The sequence below is a fragment of the Corvus hawaiiensis genome, chromosome 12 (assembly GCF_020740725.1).
Source record: "Corvus hawaiiensis isolate bCorHaw1 chromosome 12, bCorHaw1.pri.cur, whole genome shotgun sequence".
Classification (NCBI taxonomy): domain Eukaryota; kingdom Metazoa; phylum Chordata; class Aves; order Passeriformes; family Corvidae; genus Corvus; species Corvus hawaiiensis.
This window is the reverse complement of record NC_063224.1, coordinates 13,744,348-13,768,475: the sequence shown is the minus strand read 5'-3', so window position 1 is coordinate 13,768,475 and position 24,128 is coordinate 13,744,348. Positions and strand designations below refer to the sequence as shown.

The window sequence follows — 24,128 nt, the reverse complement described above, 5'->3', positions numbered from 1 at the left end:
CACGTGTGCAATTCCTGCTTTAATCACAGCAGCTTGGAAAAGACTGGATAAAACAACAGGACAGGCAGCAATACAAAACCATTCACCTGCTTTAATTTTAAAGCACTACTGCAAACAAGAGCTAGCAGGAACTGTCACAACAGAACCAAAATATTTACATCCACGTTTGTCAAACATTTTAAGGCTTTTTTTTTTTTTTTTAAAGGGCAATGAAAAACCACAGAGGTAGTGCTAGCAGACAAATGCAAAATCTACTGCTTTTCATCTTTTCGAGACAAATTGAATACTCCTTTCCCAATACAGCAAAGTAAAACAACACTTTCTAAAATAAATAGCTAATGTTAAGACAATACCAGGCTTTAATACAGCGTTTATTTTAGGTAAGGTAGTAAACTGTACAGATTTCTAGCATGGTTTCTTTTTTCACATATAACAGTGTAGTTGACTTACCAGATCCTCACACTCTTTAGAGGAGATCCACTGAATTAGGCTTCTAATACTTTTGAGGATCTGGGCCGAAGGGTAATTTCATCATTCCATCTGATGATGGATAGCAAAGGTTTTATACAGTTATTTAACACCAAATGGAGCAATACTAATTTACATTACAGTAAGTCAGCATACAGTAGTTATGCTACAGATCTTGTCCTCTGTGAAACATGAACCAACCTGTCTGAGCACACCAGGCAGCTTTCTACAGCTCACTGCAAAGGCCCTTCCTGAAGGCCCCTTCCAGAGCACAGCCCTGACCTTCAGCCCACTGTACCTCAATCGAATCACTGCGGCTCAGCACAAGGGTTCAAGGGAGACAGTGCTCCTGGGGACATGGCCCAAGCTGAACCCTCCCAAACAGAAGCAGCAGCAGTGACCAGCCCCACACAGCCCCAGCCTCTCAGGGCAGGGTCAGAGGCTCCACACAGCTTCTCCACTATGTTCCCTAAACAAAACCAGAGCTGGAATAGCCCAGCCAGCCAGGCACCAGCGAGCAAGGGAGATGTGGGCTCCTCTAAAAAGGGTATTTAGCCAACTTTCTGTTAAAGACAAACTAGAGGTAAATGCAGACAAGCTTAATTAGGTGAGAATAATTACTGAATTTAGAAAACTGCAAACAGTTGGCTGTATATTCAAAAGGAAGAAAATGCTAGATTGCAACGAGTTTCGGAAGCATTTATCTACTGCCACAAGGTACCAGTACATCTTTTAAATTACATCTGTGCACAGTTCAAACAGCCTAAGTATCAAATTTTAAGAGTGAAACTTTTATTACATGAAGCTATTTCTGTAGTATAATAATCCAGCCCAATGGATTTTATGTTCCTTACCTGTAGAACTACTTACCTCATCATGCATCAAAAATAAGAACTAGAGTTGTCTTAACAGATCAACTTCTGATAAGAAGGTTAAGACAGTGCACAGGAAATAAACTGTATTTTAATGTGTTACAAAAGTAGTTAATAGCCAGACCAACTCCCCAACACATCCGCTACCACTCAGTTTGACAAAGATTTCCTTCCAACAGCTCAAGATGGAACAGCTTTGCCCCTGCTCGTCTGTGTCTGTTTTGTAACACAAATCCCGTTTACATTCGTGGTTCAGGTTTGCACATACAGCCCAGTATCCTTCCAAAGCCTTTAGGGCTGGTCAGTCACACCTGGAAGAGATTTATTTATCTGCATTGTCATGTGGATCATGTCACCAAAATGATATACAAAAGTCAGTTCCAGACAGTTACTTTAGTAACAACCAAAAGACATGAAGACAAGAAACTGAGCAAGAGCATCAATGTGTCAAACTTTGAGCTAAAGCAAAAAGCAGAAGTTGGCTGTTTTTTTTCATTTGCCAGGTAATCTTTTAATGACAAATATAAAAAGACTGAAAACATCTCACTCTGACTGCCTTTTTTTTTTTAAACAAATGGTCTGCTTTTATAATTACAAATACTGTGTAATACAAGACTTTCTTTGTACTGCAAACCAACAAATACAAGGATGCAATCAAATTTCTAAGCATCTCTAAATTTGAAATGTGAATTTTTTTTTTAATTCGGAAAGTTCTTAATAATTGTTCACTTTTGTTAGAAGATAACTCAAAGTACAACAACATCTAGACCTGTTTTTAAAGGAGCTGTCTTTCCTGACATCTTTGAACATAAGCACTCCTTTCGAGTTCAGTACATTCACAAATAGCTCAATTAAGAACAGTATCACCAATGAATTGACTACTGGAAAGAGACAAAATTTACCAAACATACAGAAATATAAGTTTTACCATAGCAATTATGCATATCAAAAGATGACACCTGTAATTAATTTTAAAAAGATACAAAAAAGAGAAAAACCTGAATTACAGAAAAGAAAGTCATATTTATTTAATGAAAAACTAGAAGTTAATAAAAATTAGCAAATACACAAAAAATATACACAAACAGCAGCAATACTATGTAGTGACTTACAAAGGGGGGGTGGGGAGGAGGAAGGGAAGCAGCGGCCAGAGACCAGACCGCTCAACATGGCTTGTCAGTCAAAAGGGGAGGAAAAAAACACAAACAAAAACACGAAACAGTATCCTTTTCAACAGTACAATCAATCTACAAACAAGTTTTTAGAATTATTTTACAACATTTCCTGTAGAATCAATTCTTAATACAAAAGATGCCCATTTTGGGTGTATATATATATTCAGTGGTTTACTGTTGACTTATTTTAAATATATTAGTTACTACATGCAACTGCTTCCTGTAATTTAACAGCCTTTCCTTTTATTTACCTTCATTTATGTCTACCCTCCATCTACCAAATAATTTGTCTGACAGTCAAAGATGGTTACCCTATTTCTGCTAAATTAAATGCAACGGTTTTAAACACTGGCCTGAAGAGGTTTGATTGCCATTTCAACACATGGATATAGTTACGTTGATGCCTAAATTGCCATTTTCTGCAAAGAGCTGTGCAATGCTGGTGTCAAAGACTAGACAGTCACTATTCATAATGGCTGTTGCAATTCCCTCATGAATGGATCGAGGAGTTGCTTCCCAAGTCAATCGCCGCCTATGCCCATTTAGCTCGAGTCGATAAGCAAAGTTTTCTGCTTGCTTGCGTGTTCCTATCAGCTGTACAATTGCAAAGAACTGCTGGTGACCATCATATTTTTCCTGTTTCTCCAACACTAGCATGAAATGAAAGCCAAAACAAGACTGCATCATAACCCAGTCAACAGCACCAGGAAGATTAATGTCCGTGGCCAGGAACACTATATCTTCTCCCTGCAGCGTTGTAATTGACTTATGCTGATGCATCAGGTGTGGCATTACAGCATCCAGAGAGCCTTGCCATTTACATGAAGCACCGGGACAGGGACAGGAGTAAGGCCTAAACTCACACAGCTCCTCATGGTCTGCTTTTTCTGTGTGTGGCAAAGTTATCTCGCAGCCAGAAGAGGCATATTTACATGGGAAGAGTACGGAATTGGCAACTTTCTCCATAGCCAGGTTACGGATGGAGCCCAGCGGGCCTCGGCAAGTGGGGCAGCACGTGAGTTTGGGGCGACAGTTGCTACAGACCAGATGGCCACTCTGACATTGCAGAATCGGTGGCAGCACATAGTCAAAGCACACAGGACACTCAAAGAGACTGGCCAAGTCATTGTTGGAAGCTGTGGTGCCCGTCAGCGCAGGCACCCTCTGTGATGGCGTGCACTTGGAAGTACCCGTGGGTAGTGCTGTAGCGGTCTGACGGCTCATTTCTGCAACAGAACAGAGGAAAAACAATTCAGATCTAACCATGTTTCATTGCCTCTGCACGCAGGATTTCTTGACTTACAAAGAAGCTTCAAGAGAAAATAAGATACAAATGAAAGCAAAAAAACCCCCCATGTAATACAAACTGCATATATCTTATGAGTAGATCAGCTGTATGCATATGGTACACTTGCACGACATGGAAACTGAACAAGTAAAGAAGTTCTACTCATTGTTCTGAAGTGGAATTTACCTACTGGAAGCTGCAAGGGAGAGGAGTAAAGAAAGACTAAAAATAGTAAGTTTTTTATTGCTGGTTTGTTTTTTTGAAATTGCAGTTGTGAAATGCTTCATGCAGATCACTTCTGTGTATCAACTCTGTGTATAGAACAATTCTAAGCTGCTGTGTATGAGAAACGAGGCATTTTTGATGAAAAAAACTATCTTCTGGATAATGACCTTCTCAGTAATCATGTTTACAGTATAATTTTTTTTTTTTAAAAGCTGAAAAACACAGACAATTACTATACCCTGCTTTTTTCCCAGGATAGGACAGTGACTCTTCATTTTCATTACTCTGCTACTGAGGCCCACAGCTTGTAAAGCACATCCACTACTTCAGCTTTCTGAACCAAAACCGTTTGTGAGGTTACCAGAAAAAAACCCCAAAGCAATTATTTTATTTAATTTCCCAAATAAGACTAAAAATTCAAACTTCACTTGTTGAATTTGAGAATTCATTTTACCACGGAAATACTGAGGCATTTACAGTCTCTTGGAAAGGCTCTCTTGATGAAGTTCTATGTTCAGTGGAGCTCCCACTGAAGTTCTGTCCTTTCCAATGTCCCCAGACAAAGGTGACAGCTGTCCGACCAAACAGCTTACTCAAAGCATTCCACAGATGTGGAACAAGTACCATATTTCTTAACATGTTATGTTTTCCTGCACTCCTAACTGTCCTCCTTCTTGTGCAGAAGGAATTACGAGCACTATCTGAAAAAATAAACACAGTTTTGAAAAAATAAACCATACCTTTGTAGGTAAAGGGCAGTTAACTAAAATGCTATCCAAAATTGGCTTCTGTTACACAGTACAATTCTCAGCCACCCTAAGTGCCTCTCTGCAAGTACAACCAGCTCTGGAACTGTCACGTACGTATAAAGCTCTCAAAATAAACCTCATCTTTAATCTCCTTGCTATTTGACATGGGAATATTAGGCAATAGGCAAGCTTCCCATATTTAGCATCATTTCACCCACAAACTTACTCATACTTGGACCAGACAGCTCAGAGCAGCATACTGTGCATGCTTTTGCAAGACATGCACTGTTCAGGGCACAAAGCAGAGGAACTACGAGATTCCAACTTCCAAAATTACTTAGTCCTTGACATTCAAAAAGTAATGACAGACACGTCCAAATTCCTCTACAGAAGTACCTCTCCCCAGAGCTAGAAAAGCATGAGTGTCTAAGATTCGATATTCAGTCACTGATTTTATGAATCTCACAAGCCCACTGACAGCATTTTCTCAGCCCACCAAACGGTCTTACTCCATCACAGGCTTGGTGGTCTAGAAATACCCAATTCCCATCCTTGGGAAAAAGCCCCACGCAGTGGTTTTCAGTGCTGGGCCATAACTGATACCGTAGAGATATGACAAGAATGTGTGTGTCTTTTGGCTGCATCTTCCCACTGTGAGGCATTCCAGCTTAGATGAGAAGTTTAGGGTGTCTGTGACAAATCAAGCATGTGTCCTGGGGAAGTGATGCTGCACCACTGAGGGGATTCGAGCAGCAAGGCCTCTGCCAACTGCACTGCTCTGTGTCCCCAGCACCTGCACATGGGGGGGCACCCTCCAGTTCTGTGCTCCAGAACAAACCATCGGACAGGAGAACCAATGCTGATCACACTGTTCACTTGGGAAAAGCTTGGCAATCACAAGTATATTCATATGTAAAATTCTGAAAGTGTTTCCCTTTAAATATTGCAAACACACACGTTTCAAAAAAGTCTGTGTGTGCTTCCTCTTGCCTGACCCTATGCATCCTGATCCAGGGATCCCCTGTAACCTGCAGATAACGCTGGTGAAAACCACTGCGTCAGACCAGTTCCCTGGGCAGCCTGACGAGCTGGGTGAGCTCTGCTGTCTTTAATTACACCTCACTGAGCCCGTGCAACAGTTAAATGAAGCAACCTACAAACTCTGTGAAAGACCTTGCACACAGATGCCACTTCCCACTTGAGCTTTCTAAGCTATGGAAGCACTGGAGAACAGAACTGTGTTACCAGCACTCCTGTGTGAGCAGCCTTCACACACACCTTCCACAACACTCACAGGAGCAGGGAATGAAAACGAGCAGGAATCTCTGAACCAGACCACTGAGATCAGCATGCAAGAAAGAAACTGGATAAGGCTACAAACTGTAATTTACCAAGCCTAAACTTGCCCAAAGCCTACATTTTCATCACTCTTGTTAACACAAAGATGAATAATACATCTTTCGTGGCTATCACAAAAGTTACAAGTTAATCACAAGTAAAGGTTTTAACAGTGGAATACATGTAAACCACCAAACTATAAAAACTATACAATTACAAACCAAGGAAAACCAACTACAGAACTGGAAATAAAGTTTAAAGATATTTTTAGTTACAAACCCCTTACTACAGGTAAAACCCCCTATATGCAATATTTGCTATTACATTGTCTTTATTTGCACACACTAGGAACAAGTCTCTAAGCAACAGCGACAAACTAAGGAACAGTAAGGTGTCATTTTCAAGTTCCTTTAACTCCAATTATCAAAAAGACTACGTACTTGAAAAAATTTAACCAACAGGAACAGTGAAAAGAGGAAAACGCATCTTAAGACTTCCTAGTTCTAAATCAAGGAAAACTGTTCTTGGTAACATCAGAACGCAGCGACCTGTTGCTAAAAGCATTCTCGACACTGTTCTGGGGAAGGTGACACGCACAGGCTACCGAGACCTCTCGCGGGACACGACTTAACAGCTCCTACAAGCCCAGCTTTAACTACTGTGCATAAAGCAATTTAAACGGCGCTACCTTTCCCCTTGCAGGTTTTACTCCCCGGCAAGCACGCAGACCAGACGCCCTTCCAGGAATACGGCCCGCTGGAGGCAGATCTGCCCGTCATGGGGCGCGGAGGAGCTCATGGCGTGTCCGCGCAGCACAGACGGGCTCTGGGTGCGAGGGGCGCAGGCCGGGCAGTGACCGCGCTGGAAGCCCCCGCGACCCACGGCGGGCCCCGCGCCGCGCCCGGATGTCACCGCCTCGGGCGGGGCCCACCGCCCCCATCTGCGGCCGCGCTCCGGCCCCGCGCCCCAAAATGGTTCCCCGAGCTTCCCCCGCCACTGCCGGTCCGGGACGGCCCCGCCCCGCCCGCCTCCGGGGGAGGGGCCGGCCCGGCCCCGCCCGTGGAACCGGGAACCGGCCCTGCCCTTCCCGCGGAACCGGGATGCGGCCCCGCCCCACCATGGAACCGGGATCCGGCCCCTCCCGCCCGGCAGCGCCCCGGCCCGGCACGGCCGGCCCCCGCACACGCAGCTCCCGCCGCATGCCCGCAATCCGGAGGAGCAGCCGGCCGTGCCTCACACGTGCGCACGGGGAAAGCGCCCCGCTTCCCCCGAAATAACTGCTTTTAAAAAGCTATAGATTCCATTCAAAACTCTCCTGATACATGAAAATCACTTCCTCCTATTTCAAGGATATTCCTCAGATGAGCATTTTTCACTGTGGATCTATAAAGTCCTATTCAACGGGAATTTTCTCCATTTGTATAAACATTATTCAATTAAGCAAAAGCATAATCTCAAGGAAAAGAAATGAACAACAGAACTAGAACAATGTGGCATATTTGATTACCTACTTGGACTATTAAAAAAGAATTAGGACAGTTAAAAGATAAAGCAGTTGGAAACCAAGTCAACACATTTAGCTCAGAAAAGCTTAGACATTAAGGAACGCTGATGTAATGACGATCATGGAAGTAAGTACAAGTTTCAGTGGAGGCAAAAGAACAACACACTGAGATAAACTGTTGTGGTAACATAAAAAGTAAGGCCACAGCATCTGTAAAGAAAATTATTTAAAAAAAATGCTTTCCTACTATTTGAAACCCAAGTCCTTTTCAAGGAAGACTTGTATCAGCACTGTAACACGTGCAAATAATGCCCGATCACTATGAACAAAAACTGCCCATTCAATGCAAGGCTTCCTTCAGTCTCACCCCCAAACGTGCAAATATACAGCATCCCACCAGGTAAGAGTCAAGAAAACTTTCAAGCAGAACAGAAAAGCTGAAGAAAAACTGCACAGAAACAGCTTCTGAGAAACTAAGAGTGTGTTCTGAGGTGTGTGAAACATGCCCTAGGCTGCCCCTCCCGTGGCAGTGTCCCCAAAGCACACCCACGGGCCCATGGACAGGTTACCGCTACTACTGCACGTGTGCTTTGCTGCGCTGAGGAGACCTCAGGGACAAAGCCTTTGGGACCCGGACACAGAACCAAAATACTGTGAGAATGGGAAGGCACAACCAATCCACTGTTTAAAAAGCTCTGCTGAGGCACAGGCATATGGAAAGCAGTTTCCAGAAGTTGAAAAAGATGGTGTACCTCATGTGCCAGAGAATTAACAACAGTAAGTAGGACTAGACTGATACTGTTTCAGCTTCTCACCTTACCGAGGTGTTAGCTCCAGACACATTCTAGAAATCACATTTGCGCTTCACTGGAATACAGGGCACCTTTGACAAATTCAACCTAGCACCATCCACTTTTCTCGTATCAAATATCACATCTTCTCTCACATCTTCACCTATATCAAATAGATTAGACTTGAGTTTAACATTTTAGTTAGCTTTTGAAAGGGTAACTGAATATTAGTTTGGGGGAAAAAACCCACATAAAAGTTCCGTACAGTCATCTTAATGGCTGGAAGGGAAAAAGTCTCATAAGAGAGCAAGAAAAGGACAGAAAAAAATTTATTTATCCCCATTGTCTGTATGTGATGCAATAAAGTGTTTTTTCTATAACATTTCAAAACTAACTGAGTTCAGGGACTTCCATTCAAAATGCACTCTTGATGTATAACAGACACCAACAAAGAATAGAAAATCTTTCAATTTTTTTCAACTGTACAATCGTATTTGAGAATAAGGCTTTTTTACACACAGGACTGTTAGAGAACACTGGAAATGAGAACAGGATGAAGTTGTGAAAAACACTGACAAGTTAACTTTTTTCAAGATGTGATGCAAGCCAAAGAATGTCAAAACCCAAAAGCTAAATGAAAGGTTGAAAATACTCATTAAACATAAAATATATCAGAAAAAATTACCCATATTTTTAAAGAAACTAGTATTTTTTATTTCTATTTCATTTAAAAGGCATTTTAGGGCCCAAGGTTTTGCCTTTTGCAGTCTTTCAGTTCCTCTTTCCCAGTTCTTGGGAGATGTTGCATCCCAAGGGCCTGGCATGGTTAGGATCAAATGCAGGCCTGGACAGACATGAGCACCCCTGCTCAGACACAGCCTCTGGACCTGTTGGCCTACTTCAGAAGTTTTAGAAGACAGTTCATGACATAAATTATTAATCAACTATATAATACAACTTAGTCTCTATACACTCTGTTTTTGACTAATGAATTACGATTTTTTCCAACCCTTCCAGACACTGTTTTCTTTGGTGCCCTTAACTATGCTATGTTATTTCAGACACCTCAAGGCTTCTCTTTTCCTGCATAACCAGCAAAAGCTAGATCAATCCAATGTAATAAAATATTATGAGACCAAAATAAATACACAAAATTGAGGCAAGACACATGATGATTTCCTTTGCCAAAATGTGATCTGTCCAGTTCATCTCTTTTTCATACACAATTAGAGCATTTCCCACTACCTTGCAGTGACCCACTCTTCCTGAAACTGCAGGTAACTTTTTTCTTGCACCTCAAGACATTCCCTACCGACCCCACTTCCCAATCATGAGTGAAATCTCAATGTACTTATATAACCATAGAATTGTCTTTGTGGCCACCACTGCAGTGAGACCCCAGTCCTTGATGCCCCATGTTTCTGATGCGTCTCACATGTGGTTCCCTCATACCCCACACAATCACCAATGGAGCCATGGCAGTGCCCATCCAGACCTTCTCCGAGTTCAGCACACAATGTGTGGCACATGCACGCACAAACACAACCATGTAAACACCATCAATACTGTTACACCCACCAAACTAGAGTGACCTATTTCTAACTGATCGCAAAACCTTGAGTCTGGCCAGTGCTGTTTGACTTCTGCCTCATCACTACCACTCACCATTTCTCCTGTCAAGATATGCTGGAATACTCAACATCAACCCAGGAGAGGTTTGTTTCCTAGCTATTCAAGATTTTCTTTCCAACAACTTTATGATGTAAAATTAAGAAGGAACAGTGTCCTATAGAAGACATACAATGACCACATCAAAATCACATTAGTAACCAACTACTGTGACTGAAGCGTTCAATTTTAAATGCAACAAAGAACTTCATCAATTCCAACAAGTGAATAACCTGTACTCCAGTCAGTGATTCAACATCCAGCTTTGCACAGAATACTGGAGACCATGTGCTACGGTACGCCAACCTTGCGAAGAAAGACACACTGAGGAGCAAAGCTCTAAGAAAATACCTGATAAACCCCCAAATTCTGTTCCAAAGGAAAACTAAAAATGTCTGATCAATAGCCAAAACATGAGTTTGGACCACTTACTCTGTACTCTACAGTTGGAGAACATGCCAGCTTTCACATCTTATATGCAGAATTAAATTAGAAAGCAGGTTTCCTTGTAAATTTAGACCACATACAAATTATAAACCAAAACAGGACATTTATCTCTCCCTGTCTTTTGAGCTTGGAAGGAAAAGGAAGGAGGACAGAAAGCAAAAGCTACAGGAACTATCAAGGAAATTCCTGAAAATGTAAGCTATATTAAAACCAACTAATCAAATGCCACTGTGAAAAAAGAAAATGTAGTAATACATTAAATAAATTGGTATAAGCAACAAAATAAAAATTATTGGTATTTGGTAATCTAATGTAATAAAAGGGAATAAAGCCACAAACTAGCTAGTGAAACTATACACAGCTAAACAAAAATACAGAGAAAAATCACTCTTTAAATACAAATCAAAACCAAACACTTGCATTAAAAAGATCATGGACCACTTCCAAATTGGACGTGACCATTTTTTTCCTTTTTAAAAACAAGCAAGTAACTTATCTTGCTGTGACACTGCCAAATCCCACCTAGCAGAAAGGTGTGAAGATGGTGACAGAGAAACACTGCTCCAGGTTGTATCCTTCACACTCCTGCACTGCACCTGGTGGTGCTGTCTGACAAGAGCCTTCTCTTCCCTTCGTTCCCCAGCTCTGTATCCCCAGTGGCAGGATCAGCAGGCAGCCAATTGCCAGAGCCCTCCTTACCACAGGACACCCAGACCTGCCCTGACCCTGCAGCACCATAAACCATGGGATGGACCCAAACCAGCACCTATACCCCAGGAGCCTTCTGAGGTACCAAATGGAGCGTGCCTGTCTGCAGCCTGCTGTGGTCTGGGCACAGGTCTCGAAATTACAATGGCAGAAACCACAGAATCTAAGAAAATAAAAAAAACCTTCATATGAAAATACAGATAACTCTATGCAAACTAAGTAACAGGGAAAATATTTTTATTTTTAGAAATAGCTAGTTTCTGTACACTGCGCACAGTGCACACTGAACTGAGCTGCATCAGAATCATCCTCCAACAATTCAACCCAGTAATATCTACAGACACAGGGAGACAACTACGTTTTTTAAAGTTCTAGACATACAAAGCTGCAACAAAAAGTAAAGCAGGCATACAGAAGGATCAGCTACAGAGTGAATTAGTAACAGCAGCAGCAGCAAAGAGAAAAGCAAGTTATTTTTCATGTTCTAACACATACTGCCATTCAGAAGTATCTAAACAGGAAACACTCAATTGTTCTGCAAGGCATCATAGATGGGCTCTGTATACAGTTACACTCCATTAGTATTTAAAAAAAAAAGGAAAAAGGAAAAAAAATAACCAACCCCCTCTGTAAACATTAACAGCAAATCCTACCACGTGAGACAATTTGGGGGCTGTGTCTTTCCTCAGTCTGATTTTGCAAACCCTATACTCTTCAGTGCATGCTGTAATTGCCACGCAATATTGCATCACCATTCCTGTGTCTGTGGCAGACACGGGGAGGAGGGTGTGGCATGGAAGCACCTACCTTAATTCAGTCAGGCTTAACCAAAAGAAGTACCTGTACTTTGCTGTGTCTTCACTTACAAACTCTTTCTGTGATACCTATTCCAATTCAAATTCAAGACCTATTTTATGTTAAATATTTTCCTGCATAACTTAACAGTAGTAGGGAGCAGACCATCAAAATAACCAGACCTAATCAAGGAGACCTACAAATAAAGACTGCCCTACAGGAGACGACTGGGACACAGAAAGCCCCTCTGTAGGAAGTCAGGACAGGATGACATCCATTGACTACTTTTATAAAGATATTTGCATCTTGTTCATTGCTTAGGTTCATATGTATTTCCATTTTAAATAATCATTTGTTCTTGGGATTCTTCATTTGTTCTGTATTCCTGTACGCAGTCTTGATGACAGTAGAGCCTCTGTAAAGTATGGCAATCTAAACTCAGGAGAGCAAATATGTAGGGGAGGGCTTGGAGAATCAAGATACTTATTCCAGAGTACAGACCTTGGTGCCACAAGGTATGTCAGGTATAGATCCTACACATAAATACCTCCAGCATCACATAACACATGTTAGTGGCACTGGAAGCCTAACTCTTAACTCCTCAGAAATTATTAATTTTTCAGAACTTCTAGTACTAAACTACACAGAATCTCTAATCAATCTGAGTGAGTTTTTACAAATCCGGAGGTTTTTTAAAAATTATTTTAATCTTCGAAAACAAGAACATTTAGAAGAATGTCTGGTAAAGAGAATGTCTTTATCACAGACACACACCACAAGGAGAATAAAACACACAACATTTAAAAGTAAAAGATCGAGTCTGCATTTTTAAAATGGAAATTTCTGCATTTTGGAAGTAAATTTTTCCTACTATGCATACTAATTCAAAAGGAAAGCTGTGGAAATCTAAGGTGGGCCACAGGTTTTTGTATTTTGTTGATATACCACAGATAGAAATCAGAAAGCACTAAACTTAGACTCTAAGCAGTGTAAGACCTTAGTAAAAGAAGTACAAAATTACAATGGGATTTGCATTTCTGATGGTTTCACACTTTTCAGTACTTCAATTCTTTAAACTCACATTTTCTGCATACCTTTTGTTTCTAGAACCTATTCTTTGAAGCCCGTGTGCCTTCATTAAAACCTATTCTGTTTTATTTCAGTGACTTAACTTTTCTCCACTCATCAATTCTGAATCAACTACTTCTGTAATACTGTTGCATGAGGATTCAATTGCCACAATAATAAATATTTTTAAATCATTATTAAAATGTTAATCAAATTCTCAAATGCGGCTACTGAAAACTCTGCAGCCAAGCCTGGTTACACTGCTGCAGAGAGCAACAGTTCCACAGCTTCTCATCAAACCCTCAGGTTTAAAATGTAGCTTTAGCTCACAAACAAGAGCAGTCTCCAAGAAAGTGTTCAACCTGAGCAGACACCAGAAATGGGTGGAGCTGCTGACATCACAGACCACCATGTTGCATGAAAAGACTGAGCATTCCTTGAAACCTTAAAAAAAAAAAAAAGCCACCCAAACCCACGATTAGTGGTGCTAGAGCAAAAGTCTGGGGCAGGGGAGACCTGGGGTTAGTTCCTGTTTTGTCATGAGCTTCTGAGTCATAAAAGGCAAGTACTTCCCTGCCTTTTACAGGTTTTAAACTACCACAAGTAGCTGTGAGTCTCACACATTAATGCAAAATGGAATGAAATGACTTGATAAGGATACGAAGTTAACCCTGTTAGGCCCTATTCAAATTTACTTCAGGTTAGTAATAACTAAGTATCATTAAACACTAAAAGACACTGTTAAATTATTTAACATCTCAGTTTTTATAGTCAGCAATCATCAGACTTCAATCACTGTTTACATTAAAACTCCTGCTCACATATGGATAACTGCCCTTTACTCGTCCCAGTATTTTGTACACAGGAGACAAATTATGGAGACATTGGCAACAACCTTCTCACTACTTCTATTGTATCTAATCTGAAGGTCCTCCCAACTTTATGAAAAGTCAAGTCACCTTTCTTTAGAGGGATCCTTGTATTACCAAAAAAAAATCCCTCAGCCTTCTTTGTGAAGCTCCAAGTACCCAGCTTTTCAAGCAAGTGATTTAAGTTCAGCAGAAAAAGAAAGCTCTTGGGCAAGAGGACTACATGTTCTTTTATTGCCATTAAATTCTGATCAGGTACATCTCAAATGCCAAGTAAAATGCACGCACTATTTCACTTATTTGTATTGCTTGGGAATTGCTTCATGGCATACAAAATTAAAATTCTATCATAATCACTCTGAAGACAGACCTGAGTCTGCAGCAGAAATTAAAACACAAGATACTATAAATGGTTTGGAAATGACAGGAGTAGACATATCTTTCTGCTACTTCATGGTCTCTTTATCCGCACTTTCTAAATTCAAGACCTATCACTTTCTCTGCAAAATATTGTCCTCTCTTCTGTTATGTATTCAAAATCAAAACTTGAGTCTCTTGCAGTGCTGAATCTCAAACATCAAATCTTAGCCATGAATCACTGTCTAAAGCACAGTTGTAAAATTCAGTACTTTTTAACCTTTTTCTTTTACATGAGTATTACAAAAATAGAATAGGTTGGAGAATCAAGCATTCAAAAAACAGGAAATAAAAAATTTAATGTTTCATAGGCAACCTTAAGCCTACTTCTTCATATGCACATTAAAGAACAGCCTCCAATGACATCATCTTTTTCCCTACACTCAACTCCATTAGTAGATGAGCACGTGTACGTCCATGGAAGAATTATTATTGTAGAAGGAAGAACAACTTTTGCTTAAACAGAACACCTTATTTTAAAACAAAACTGTTATAGGTTAGCAGCTGGTTTTAATAGACACAAAAGCGCTCTTAAAATTACTGCTTTACAGGTGCTGTTTTGGAAGAATGTCCATCTCAGCTTCTATTATGGAATGCTTATTTTTTATCTGTAAAATTTCCTTTCTAATAATTAGACGTGACCCCGCACAAAGCCACACTAAAATTCCACAGTACACCATCAACATCTGCCAGCCAAATGATTCCCCAGTCACACCTGTGCAACTAGTCTCCAAATTACATCCTTAATGCACTTGTGCAATCACACAGATATCAGCCACAGAGAGATGAACCCTACACTAACTCCCAACTGTGTTGATGCCTCCATGACAAAAAGGGGGAAAATTCCTGTGAATGAAAGTCATTTTGTGACTCTAAAGACTTTTATATAAATACATGTGCATATACATTTAAAAATAAACATTCAGAAACAAAAATATTCGTTGAGCAGAGCATTTTCACAACTTTTACAAGACAACTGCACATGCACCTTGTGAAACAGAAAGGAGCAACACTTAAGGCTCAAATATAGGCCAAGATCCACTTTAGAGGAATTTATAAACTAGCTTTAGTTAAACACGAGAAGTTTCTGTTTTATACCTTAAAGTGGAGTCATATACGTATCAACACAAAAATGCATATCAAAGCATGTTTAACACATGATTCCCAAAACAACATTAGGTAATTTAGGAAGATTAAAATATAAAACTGTAGCAGACCCATGTTGATTTAAAAAAAAAAAAAAAAGACAGAAGGTAATGAGGTTTCAAAAAAAAAAAAAAATCAAGAGTCCATTTTTACAGAAACGAGTTAAGGTCATTACCTTTAAAAATACTAACATGCCGTGTTTTAAAGGTTCTTAAATATTTTAATAGCATTTCTAAGAAAACTGCTCAGTTACAGTATTTCTTAAGAGCTTTCACATACCACTACAAGAAAATGGTTTATCTATAGCACGAAGAATGACCCACCAGATACAGGCTCCATGACACCAGGCACACACACAGAGGATGCTGGAGTGTGATTCCACCATTTCTGCAACAAATAAAAGCAGGCTGCCACCAAAATGAGTGGTTGTGCTGTCTGCTTTTTACCCACTGGTTTTCTTTCTCTTTCAGGTAATGTATTCAACAAGACCAGTCTTGCACAAGTACCTAGCACTTCCCCTGGCACCCCAGGAAGCCACCAAACCCAAGAGGCAATGGAGGGCCTTGGCCATCCTTTTTTAGCTCTAAGCCTGCCCTAACATCACCCACAGTGATGGAGGTGACACCTCCTGCAGCAGTGCTGAACCTCCCGGTTCCATGCTGCAAGCCGCCCTGGGAAGGGAACCGGGGAAGTTACCCTCTCCTCACAGGTGGGGAGTTTTCAACTGAACGTGGGACTGAAACTGCTCCGTTTCACATTCACGCTGGTGGCAACAACACTGCAACACTGGCAGCCCAACAGACACTGTACCTTGGATGTGCCACAGCCTGTGCAGTGCTACATCTTCTATTATTTCTCCTTTCCTAACACTGACGTGTTAACAACAACTAACCACATATTTTCAGAATAACGCTGACTTTTAAAAGAATCATAGGAAAAAAATAACTTTTAAACCCCACTTCAAATTAATACCTACATCACATTTCAGCATGAAGCAACTTGTACTAAGATTTACAAAACAACTTAGGAACCTTGTATTGCAGTTGTCCCCCCCTTGTAAAATATAGAAGACATGTAACTTTCCCTTATGAAAGATCTGTAACACAGAGCAAACAGAAACAACAAGGATAAACCTTTCAACTCATGTACATTTCTAAGCTAGACACCACGTCTAGACATTTTTAAGCAATTTATTTTCAAGCTTTCCTTCCTGCTGTTTAACACCAAATTGTTTTAAAATACTCCTACTCCAGTTAAAACCTTTGGACAATCCACATATCAGCCAACTTTAACAAACAATTTTACTTTGACATACTTCATCTGAACATGTATTTGAAAGTAACTCTTAAAAGTGTGGCATTTTAAATGCTCCTCCTTGACTAAAAAAAAAAACCTTGAAAAGTGACCGTGGTCTTTCTTTAAAGACTAAATTACTTTTTGCTCTGTTCAGTACCCTGTGCAAGAATTCTAGAAAAGAACCTTAAAATACTTAAAGACTTCATGCCACTGTGCTGGTTTTGCTTTGGGTAGAGTTCATTTTCTTTGCAGTGGCTGGGACAGGGCTGTGTTTTGGGCTTGTGCTGGAAGCAGTGTTGATAAATACAGATGGTTTTGCTATTGCTGAGCAGCACTTGCACAGAGTCATGGCCTTTCCTGCTTCTCACACCACGCCAGCAGTGGGGAGGCTGGGGGTAAATAACACACTGGGAGGGGACACAGCCGGGACAGGTGCCCCCAGCTGACCAAAGGGATATTCTAAACCATCTGGCATCATGCTCAGCATGTAAAGCTGGGGGGATGTTTGGAGTGATGGCATTTGTCTCCCCAAGTAACCACCAAGCAGGATGGAGGCCTGCTTTGCTGGGGATGGCTGAACACCCATGGGAAGTGGTGAAAGAATTCCTTGGTTTGCTTTGCTTGTGCGTCCAGCTCTTCGTTTACCTATTACACTGTCTTTATCTCAATCCACAAGTTTTTTTCACTTTTACTCTTGCAATTCTATCCTTGATCCCGCAGGTGGGGAAGTGAGAGAGATGCTGCATGGTACTGAGCTGCCAGCTGGGCTTAAACAGCCCCAGCCACACAAACCACACTTCAAAGAACTTCTCTTTCACTTTTAAGGAGTGGATGAGTAATTTTTTAAGCAGCCAAAGTTATCATTACGCTCTCCTTGTTTTTCTTCATGTCCAGCAAAGTCATCAATTGTTACAAAAAAAGATCAAAATGTGTTTCTGGATAAGGCAAACCAAAAAGGAAAAGGTCAGCAACTGTCTGTAGAGCAATTTACTGCTCTTCTTATATCAACTGCCCTAGAATATATCCATTGTAATTTTATAATTCGTTTCCAGGTGCAAGAGAACAAATACAGATTTTATCATTTAGGTAACATTTTACTTCCCTCCTGAAAACACAGCCAACCTCACTTTTCATATTCAGCTTCTATAAAGAAAAACAAGTCAAAATCAGAAATGGACCATTTGGTTAGCTGTAATTATCTAGCACTTTATCTGATTAAAGTACTGTGGAATTAGTAACCAAATCTCTCATTATTCCTATGATAACACAAAGAATCACCATTTTATACAGTCACTCAGGCATATATTTTTAATAGTTGTCCTGGGCATTACAGAAACATGGAATGCAGTTTGGATCAGAATTAGAATCTCTCTCTCTAGTGCCATAAAACTTAAAGACTATTAAATGGGGCATTAATGCTGGGGTTTGTCTTCCTTTACTCCCTTGTACAATTAACAGCTGAACATACCCTGGCATGATATCAAACAACCCCAAGTCACTAACTTAGGAAGATCTTTGCTTACATGCATTTAAGTGCTAACAGCGAAATCTCAGGTAAACCTGAAGTAACAGCTCATGGTAACAACACAGTATCTACGTGTATCTCCCAATTTCTAGTCCACAATGTGATACTGTACACAGAAAACACACATCAAAATTGCATTTTTATCATGACATGGAACGTTTAGGAAGGGAACAGTACGTACACTTTGAAAAAGAGTAATCCACTTACAACAAATTTTTCTTATTAATGAAACGTTCTTGTTACTGAAAACATTTTATTAAGGCAACAATACGTCTCTGTTGTGTATTTTGTCAAAGTAAAAAAAAAACCAACCAAACAAAAACCTCTTACTATTTTTTCAATCACAATTAGTTTTCACTCTTAAAGCTGATTTCCCTTCAAAAATCAAAGCAACAGAAAAGCAAAAAAATCCAGAAAAAAAAAATCTGCATCTACAATGTTCATGACGTTTAAGACTGTAAACTTTGGAGCTGAGATCCTAAGCTTCAGACACCACGTGATGGTGGAGATGAACTAGAGCCTGGCAGCATCCTCATTTCACTGCTGCTGCTTTCTGCAGTAGGTAGCACCAACAGCACTGACCAGGACTTCAGGTAACCAGTCAGCAGCTGCAAACACAGTGCACACTTTGGCTTTCTGCAGACTGGCTACATGCGCTACAACTGCAGAACTGAGTTCTTGATACGTCAAGAGTTCAAAATATAATTGATTTACCTTGACTACTCTGCTTTAGTTTAGCTCCTAAAAATAAGATAATCGCTAAAGCAAAAAAGACACTAATAATCCATTTGGCAAAACTCAGTCCAGCTTTTAAAGATGACAATTGCAAGACTACAAGCACTATTACAGAAGAAAAATAAAGCAAAGTGATTCTAACTTAAAGTTAAGAACATCATATTTCTAATAGCACTTGCACACATAGTCTTCCAGAACGTTTCCTCTGAAGACCATCGTTCATAAACCTGTCCTACTTGATTTCTTTGAATTTTCAGACCAAAGAGTTGCTTTTCACATGAACATGCTCATGCTCCCCTTTTTCACATTAGAGGCAGGTGTCTGACACTTAAGTAGGATTTCTTTCTCAATTCACACTAAGCAAAGAGCAGCAACTCTACTCAAACCTAACTATGAAAAGTACTCATGTTATTTAAAGTATTTACTTTCCTTAGTTCACACCTACTTAGCTGGAGCCACTGAATTTCTGAGCTAGCTCCTCTACTACAGTCTAATTATACTACAGCATTAAAACCTTATCAATAGAAATGACATAGTAACAGTTAAGCTACTTCATCTGGACATGCATTTTCAGGTCAAAAATGCCCTTTGTTCCATCAGGTTCAGAATTCTTGGGTCACAACAGATTTCTAAAACTGTATCACTGATGGAGAGGTCTTATCATTGTGCTTTTCTCTATGATTTTTCACTGCAGTGAAAAGGGCTAAGGCTATTTAAGAACATCAGTTTCCACCGAAATTACCATAATTTTTAGCACTCAATTTTTACTTTAGGTATACTCCCCAAAGTTATTTTCTGCAACTAATTACTAGTCCAGAGAGCCATGCTTTATCCTAAAACCCTCTGTATTAGTGTACCTATACTCCAATACCTCAAGTCATCATGCAGACCAGCTTGATTAAACGAGGGTTGAGAAGAGTCCCTTCCATTTTCCCTCCCCCTCTGGAATGCACCGTGCTAGTCTCAGTTTAGAAGGGAGATAAACAGACAACTGAAACTATGTCCCGAGCGTGGAATATCCCACGTCCTTCATGACCTAGTCCAATTAGCTATGAGCTTCCTAAAAGACACTCGTCTGCCACGTTAAACAAATTAAATCACTTTATCTATTTATTTGCACTATGAGTAGACTGCTCATTACAGAGACAAGGCAATATTCACCCACGCTGGTTGAAAAAGAGGGTGCAAAGAGAATATTGGAGAAATATTGTATTAATATGAGCATAATATGAGCATAAAAGTGCCACCAGCTCGCCACCGGAAAAGAAACTTGGTTCTTCTCCTGAAGAAATACTTAGGATGCTTTGCCTTTCACTACAAACGCTGTTGTCTCCCGTCCTTTTAAACCGTGGAGAAGGGGAAAGCATGATGGTCTTCAGCCTTTCAATTTTTACGGGGAAGCCGTAGCAGGAGCAAGAATCTCCCTCCCTCTTTGCTCTCACGGGATTAGGTAAGAGACAGCAGCCCTCCCGGGAACGTCAGCGAGGGGCACCCAGCGGCCCATTTACCCCGGCAGCCCGTTCCTGCAGCGGCCGGGCCCACCGGGATCTCGCAGGGGCCAGGCCGCCTCCTCGGGCCGCGCCGAGCCCGCGGCGCTCCCCGAGCACAAAGCGCGGCGGGGCCGAGGCCGAGCCCACAAAGGGGCAGCCCCGGGCCGGGCGGCGCAGACCCGGGCCGGGCCACCGCCTCCGCCTGCACACAATAGCCCGGCGGAAGGGCTCGGGGCCGCCGCTCCCCGCAGGCCCCGCCGCGCCCCGCTCCCCCGAGCCGCGGCCGCCACACAACACCGCCTGCCCGGGCCGCGCTTAGGCCGCGCCGAGGCCTTGTCCCGAGGCCGCCCCGCGGCCGCGCCGGGGCCTTGTCCCGAGGCCGCCCCGCGGCCGCGCCGGGGCCTCCCGCGGGCGGCGGCGGGGCCCGGGCGGGGGCTGAGGGCCGCGCCGGACGAGCCGCTCCCGCTGCCCTTCGCGCTCCCCACGGCGCTCACCTGTGGGCGCCGGGCAGGGCGGGACCCGCTGAGGCGGCCTTGGCTCCCCCGATGGCGGCTCCGTGCGGGCCGACTGCGCTGCACCGCTCCGGCCGAGACGCTCCGTGCGCGGCCCGAGCCCACCGCGCGCTCCCTCCCTCGCTCGCTCGCTCGCTCCCTGAGCCGCGGGCACGCGCCGGCTGCTCCCGAGCGATCCTGCCGCCGCCTCCGCGCGCGCGCGCTCCACGGGCGCGCTCCCGCCAGCGCCCCCCTCCCGCGCACGCGCACCCGCGGGCCGCGCTCTGCCCCGCGCCCGGCCGGGAACAAAGGCCGCGCTTCCCTTCCGCGGCTCCCCCGGGATCGCTCCCGTGCCCCGGCCCCGCTCCCGTGCCCCGGCCCGGCAGAGCCGCCTCTCACCTGAGCCGCCGCAGGGCCGCACGGGCCCCTCTGAGCTGGAGAGCCCCGGGCGCTGCCGCGGCCCCGCGGTCGTGGCGGCCCCTCCGTGCCCGGGCGGCGGGAGCGCCCCTGCGCTGGCAGCGAGGATCGGGCACCGCGGCATCCGCAGGCTCCGCGCCGGCGGGGCCACGCGGGGGCTGTCACAAGGGCTCGGAATTGTGTTTTAAAAAATGAAAGAGCCTGCAAAGTGGCCTCTCGCAGAGAGGCCGGGAACGTCCAGCACGGGGGCATTCTGGTGGTTTTAATGGACTGCTAAAAACAAACCCCTCCTCCAGTCTCTGCTCAAAGACTTTGCATAATTCAGGTTAGGTCCCCATCCAGCAATGCCCTAAATACAAATGTAACTTTCAGCACATAAACTGGATGAAATAAATGTAATTACCATTGTGCTTACATATGCTTTGTTGGATTAGGACCATGCTCATCTACTGAAGTTATTCAGAGGTTTGCCAGAGGAGAGATACTGTTTATTTTATTTTCAGTAAAATATTTAAAAATATGTATTTGTGATCTTATTTCCATTTTTTGAATGACTAAAGCATTTTCTTGGCCAGTTTAATTGATTATCCAGATGGTTCTCAATATCCTCCTCATTCTTTTTGATGACCAGTAAAGCGCTTCTTTTTGTATAACATTCCTATGTTGAATCTGCCAAGTCTGCTCCTATTCAGAGAACTTTGTGATTAATTTTAAGGCAGATTCTCAGAAATACATCACTGTAGTGATGCAGTGCAATATGTACAAAATGCACTCTTTAAGAATCCTCCCAAGTATAGATAATATCAATTATTTGTTGTCAAAGGATGACCAGCTACAGGAGTTTAACTTCTTTGCACATAATTTCTCCCTGCACCGTGTAGCTATGCAGTGGTTATTAAGCCTTTTGCTTTAAGTATTCATGAGGAGTGATACACATGGCAGCGACTGCCAACTCATAGTTGGGCTGACTTACTGCATACTTAAAGAGATATGATAAAGTATTATTTTTATCCTGGATAGAAATGACACGATCCTGAAACAACATATTTCCAATAATACATTTTTTTCCCTACCTTCGATTTTAGTTCAGAGTAGGGCTAATCATTTGATGTATTTTTAAACACGTGGAGGTCTATTCAGCAGTGGTAACTTCCGAAAAAGGTGCTATCCTATAGAGAACAAGGAAAAAAGCAGCTGTAATAGTAGCAGTTAGTATTTTTAGAGATGAGAACCGCAGTGCTTATCAGTTCCGGTAATCTGTGTGGTTTTGTACAAAGTATCTCTGTGGTTAACACTTTGATCCTGGAAACACACGCTTTTGCTAAAAAAAGGCAAGTTGACAGTCTCACAGTCCTGTACCAGATCGATGCATTGCTGGGTGGTCAGTATCAAACAACTGAGTGTAAACAAGCCCTTGCTTTTCCCTGAGTGAAACTAGTTTTTTGAGTAGTGAAAGTAATTAACCTACGGGCTTTTCTTCTCTGACCTTGGCACAGGAACCTCCCAATTCATTCCCATGGTCCTGCTACCCCCTGCAATGCCTCCAGCTTGCCCACCTGCCTTAACCCCAGTGGCATCACAGCTCACTCATGCCTGTGACTGGAGGTGCTCCAGGTGGAACATCCCACGCAGCTGCTGTGCTTATACCACTGCTCCCTCACGCAGCTCCCACCTTCCTGCTCTTCCAACACGCCAGTCACCATCAGCACCACCACTTAGCTCAGTTTTCCTCCACTGTTCATCAGTATAATTTGCAAGGAGTCACAGGAACTTCAGAGTCTTTGAGTCTTGTTCCTCCCTCAAACTGGGGTGTCACTAGCCCACAGGGTGAAGAGTTAGTAGTGAGGGCTGGCTAGAACAGACCCCATGGCAGTGTGGCACAGGCTTCATCACTGTAGGAAATGAGGGCTAAAAGGGCTCAAAGATGCATCATCTACTCCATGCTCCTGCTCCAAGGTAGGATCAGCTATGCCTTTGTTGTTCCTACCAGATGTTTGTTTAAACAGCTCATAAAAGTCCTCCTACGGCAGAAATGTTTAAACCTCTTTTGATGTTTGCCTGTCCTTACCATTACATTGGTTCTCCACATGATATTTATTTAATCTAAATCTCCCATTATAATTCCAGCTCATTCTTAAAACACTTCTGTGAACACTGAAATATTTTTTTTTCACTCTCCTGGTTTTGAATGCTTTCCTCTTCAGTACATTGCGTAAATTCCTTTCCATCTATAGATCAACACTGCAAGGCCTCTGATTATTCTTGGTTTTGCTGTCTGCATACTCTGTAACTGCTTCTTTCATTGTTTTTGACTATAGCTCTGGCAACTGGGCACAACACTCCATCTGAGGCCCTTTTAAATGTTGAGTAATAAAGGCGGATTCTATGGAAAACCATTAATTTAGCAGTATCTGTTAATATAATAATTTCAAACGGAATTCAGTAGTTTTAACATCAAGTTTTACTAATTATTTATTAATTGACATTACTTTTGTATGCATTTTTTACTAGAAAAAGTACCTACTGTCAGTGTGGAAATGTATGATACCTCCTGTCCTTGAAGTTATATGGGTATGAAGGCCTTTAGTTTAATGGTATGTTTCCTTGCTTGACAATAACATCTGTAAGCCTTTAGTTTCATTTTAT

The 24,128-nt window shown here is 42.3% G+C and overlaps 1 protein-coding gene across 3 annotated transcripts; it reads right to left on the bottom strand.

The window, feature by feature from the left end:
* Nucleotides 1-71: 71 nt before the first annotated feature.
* On the bottom strand, nucleotides 72-21,560 carry SIAH1 (siah E3 ubiquitin protein ligase 1). Of its 3 annotated transcripts, none has more exons than XM_048316280.1 (2): nucleotides 21,465-21,560; nucleotides 72-3,741 (listed from the first exon to the last, which is right to left on the bottom strand). In XM_048316280.1, the coding sequence occupies exon 2, from the start codon at nucleotides 3,737-3,739 to the stop codon at nucleotides 2,891-2,893; it is 849 nt and encodes a 282-aa protein (XP_048172237.1). In that variant the 5' UTR covers nucleotides 3,740-3,741; nucleotides 21,465-21,560; the 3' UTR covers nucleotides 72-2,890. The 3 variants fall into 3 exon arrangements, with proteins under 3 accessions (XP_048172237.1, XP_048172239.1, XP_048172238.1); XM_048316282.1 differs by lacking the exon at nucleotides 21,465-21,560 and adding an exon at nucleotides 21,069-21,258; XM_048316281.1 differs by lacking the exon at nucleotides 21,465-21,560 and adding an exon at nucleotides 6,804-7,067.
* Nucleotides 21,561-24,128: the final 2,568 nt, after the last annotated feature.

What these genes read in the sequence shown, in the direction of transcription:
- SIAH1 (XM_048316281.1), bottom strand. Translation starts at nt 6,894, where the DNA reads ATGACGGGCAGATCTGCCTCCAGCGGGCCGTATTCCTGGAAGGGCGTC. An exon ending in TAAAACCTGCAAGGGGAAAG is followed by an intron (nt 3,742 to 6,803) that starts GTAGCGCCGTTT and finishes GTTCTGTTGCAG; the next exon opens with AAATGAGCCGTCAGACCGCT.